Below are 3,757 nucleotides of genomic sequence, written 5' to 3'. Positions count from 1 at the left end.
GAGCTCATTTCTCTCTCCTCTTGCAGATCGAGGCTTTGAACTCACCTTTAGGACGGCGGATGACCCGGCCCTTTCCCTCATCAAGTATGGAGAATTCCTGTACGACAATCTCATCGTTTTTTCCCCGTCTGTGGAAGGTTTGTACAGCTGACCGGTCCGTCCGCCCGCCCCAAAGTGTTTCTAAAGGTCCCCACACACCTTACGATAATCGTACGATAATTGTGGGAAATCCCGCGATCGTACGATAATCGCGGTAAGGTGTGTGGAAGCCGTGCGACCTCTGCTACTGTAAGGTCGCACGGCTTTAAACTTACGGGCATGTTCGAAAACCCGCCGAGCATCGTACGACGTTCGGCGGGTTTGTGGCATGTCCGTACGATAACAGCCGCACGGCCCGGTGTGCGCACGCGCACACATTGCCCGTTCGGCATTGCGGTCATCGGAAGCCAGCCCCTCAGGGGGCGTGGCTTGCGATCATCGCAAGTACGATCTGCCTATGCGAGATGGGCAGATCGTAGGTTTTTTTTAAGTACCTTACAACCATCGCAAGACAAAAGTCATGTGACGGTTGTAAGGTGCGTGCCCAGCCTTACTCTAAGGCCCCGTTCACATTGAGCGATTTATCGCAAGTAATTCCCGCGATATCGCGGCTATTAACCGCGCGATATCGCTCTTCAATGCTTTGCAAAGGGTCCTGCTGTCGCGGGTTGTGTGTCGCTACAGCAGGACCCTTTTTGGAGCGGATTTTGCCGCGATTCAATTGTTTTTGATGCAAGCATTTGCGCGATATCGCGCAAAATGCAAATCGTGCGACAAACTAATCGCCAAGTGTGAATGGGGCCTTAAATGAAAATGCTGGGACTTCTCTTAGTCCCTCTGTAACGGGGGGGGGGTCAACTCTGGCCTTCCAGCTGTTGTGAAACTACAAGTCCCATGATTCATTGCAAGAGTGACAGTTACAGGCATGACATCCCAGAGGCAGAAACATGATGGGATTTGTAGTTAAAGCACAGCTGGAGGGCCGGAGTTTGGCCATCACTGGTCTAGATCATCCGGGGGTTGTAGACAGGAGCCACTGTCTGGTCTGTATATTTTTGGGTAGGAACAGATGAGGCGAAACATAGCTAACTGCACAGAGATGGTGAATACATGACTCCAGTGCTGCAAGAAAACAGTCCTGACCTCTGACTGAGCTATAGAGTGGGGGTGGGGAACTCTGGCCTTACCAGCTACAGATCCCAACATGCCTTTGCGTCTGGGAGTCTTGCCCGTGGCTGTGAGAATCTTGCAAGGCCTCATGGGACTTGTAGTTCCACATCAGCTGGAGGGCCGGAATTGCGCACCCCTGCTATAGAGCATCGGCGCAACAAAGTTTCAAATGTAATAAGAGGACCAGCACAGTGAAATGATATAGTGCAGGGATGTCCAAACTGCGGCCCTCCAGCTGGGGGGTGACACTACAAATCCCATGATGCATCTCTCTCCAGGAGTCGTGGCTGTGAGAATCTGGCAAAGCCTCATGGGATTCGTAGTTCCACCGCAGCTGAAGGGGCGGAGTTTGGAGATCCCTGATATAGTGAGTCCAGGAGCACTCGTATAACGTGTAATATTGTATATATTTTATATATCTGCTCTGTGTACCAATAAACAGAATATCCAACGCACGCTGACCTGCATATATCTGCTCCGCTGTCCTGCACATCGTGTCAATGAAGATTTTTCCTGACTTTTTAGTTTGTTTTTTGTCCAGATTTTGGTGGAAACATCAATGTTGAAACAATCAGCGCTTTCATCGATGGCGGTGGCAGCATCCTTGTGGCGGCCGGCTCTGACATCGGTAAGTCTATTGTGTGTGCGTAACGGGGAAAGTATCTGAAAATAGCCAAACGCAGGATCCGAATTATCCTCGGGCACAATCCCACGCATGCAGCACAAAGGGTTAAAGAGACAGGAAAGCAGATCTATAGGACTGTGTTGTATCAATAACTGGACAACTGTCCATCCAGAGCCGCCATTTATAGACCGGATACATCCTAAATATAGAACCATTTATCCAACTGTCCATCCAGAGCCGCCATTTATATCCGGAGCCGCCATTTATAGACCAGATACATCCTAAATATAGAGCCATTTATCCAACTGTCCCTCCAGAGCCGCCATTTATAGACCGGATACATCCTAAATATAGAGCCATTTATCCAACTGTCCATCCAGAGCCGCCATTTATAGACCAGATACATCTCGTCAGTGCAGGTAACGGCATGAACTTATTTTGGGGTATAATTTCTTCTGAAGTGTTTGGTTTTTGTTTCCAGGGGATCCTCTGCGGGAATTGGGCAGTGAATGCGGCATTGAGTTCGATGAGGAGAAAACATCGGTCATTGATCACCACAACTACGACATTTCTGACCCGGGTCAGGTAAATGATGGAACGCCCCCCTGTATGGACATTCCTATATGCCGCCTGGGCTGTCCCCGGTATGAAGTCATATTAATCCGTCTTTATTCTTCATCAGCACACTCTGATTGTAGCGGATTCCCAGAACCTTCTGAAGGCCCCGACCATTGTGGGGAAGACCGCCCTAAACCCAGTCCTCTTCAGAGGTGTCGGGTGAGTGTGCAGACTTTCCGATATCCATTCTGTGCTCCACGTGTCATAGAGTTCTTTATGTTCTGTGCTCCATGTGTCATAGAGTTCTTATGTTCCGTGTCTTCTCGTATCGCACAGCATGGTGGCCGATCCGGATAACCCGCTGGTACTGGACATCCTGACCGGCTCCTCCACATCCTACTCATTTTTCCCAGATAAACCAGTCACGCAGGTGTGTTCCATCTTTCGTTGATGTTATTATTATATATGAACATGTTTTTGACTGTGGGCTTCAGAGAAGGTCGGGGTTCCATAAGTAGAATAAGAATGTTTATATTATCTGCACAAAATATATAGAAAAAAAAAGCCAATATCAATGTGGGGACCCCCATAGCAACTGTAACTCTCGCCTTGAATCCAGTGACCCCATGTGCACTCCCAATCCCAGTGTCATCTAGTGACTCCAGTAACTCCGTGTGCACTCCCAATCCCAGTGTCATCTAGTGACTCCAGTAACTCCGTGTGCACTCCCAATCCCAGTGTCATCTAGTGACTCCAGTAACTCCGTGTGCCCTCCCAATCCCAGTGTCATCTAGTGACTCCAGTGACCCCATGTGCACTCCCAATCCCAGTGTCATCTAGTGACTCCAGTAACTCCGTGTGCACTCCCAATCCCAGTGTCATCTAGTGACTCCAGTAACTCCGTGTGTGCTCCCAATCCCAGTGTCATCTAGTGACTCCAGTAACTCCGTGTGCACTCCCAATCCCAGTGTCATCTAGTGACTCCAGTAACTCCGTGTGTGCTCCCAATCCCAGTGTCATTTAGTGACTGCAATTTGGCGCCCAGTCCCCATGTCATTTGGTAATCCAAACAGTGCCCTGTGTCCCTATGCCATCTGGTGACTCGGCGTGTCTGTGTGTGTCCAGAGACTTCCAATGGGCCCCATGTCATTCACTTCCTGTTGCAGGGAAACAATGGGAAGTAAGACCAAATCTCTGAGACGGTTTTCAGCACTTTTCCCCATAGTTCTCCTTAGGGTAACGGGAGGACACAAACTAGCGTCCTCCCATCACCCTAGGCTCAGTATATAGGGAGCTGCTGCTCGCGGTATACTGAGACGCCGCAGCTGAAGCGGATCCCGACAATTGTGCCTGGATCCGCCCAGC

General features: G+C 49.7%; 1 protein-coding gene across 1 annotated transcript in view; it reads left to right on the top strand.

Annotated features, from left to right (window-relative positions):
* DDOST (dolichyl-diphosphooligosaccharide--protein glycosyltransferase non-catalytic subunit) overlaps window positions 1–3,757 on the top strand; it is a 13,362-nt gene that overhangs the window by 963 nt on the left and 8,642 nt on the right. Inside the window, exons 2-6 of the mRNA XM_018574868.1 lie at window positions 27–137; window positions 1,751–1,837; window positions 2,316–2,419; window positions 2,517–2,611; window positions 2,729–2,822. Of these exons, the coding sequence (XP_018430370.1) occupies window positions 27–137; window positions 1,751–1,837; window positions 2,316–2,419; window positions 2,517–2,611; window positions 2,729–2,822 (491 nt within the window). The remainder of the gene's footprint in view (window positions 1–26; window positions 138–1,750; window positions 1,838–2,315; window positions 2,420–2,516; window positions 2,612–2,728; window positions 2,823–3,757) is intronic.

This window comes from Nanorana parkeri, unplaced genomic scaffold, assembly GCF_000935625.1.
Source record: "Nanorana parkeri isolate BGI_ZX_2015 unplaced genomic scaffold, ASM93562v1 scaffold3303, whole genome shotgun sequence".
NCBI classification, from domain to species: domain Eukaryota; kingdom Metazoa; phylum Chordata; class Amphibia; order Anura; family Dicroglossidae; genus Nanorana; species Nanorana parkeri.
This window is presented reverse-complemented; position numbering and strand designations above follow the sequence as displayed.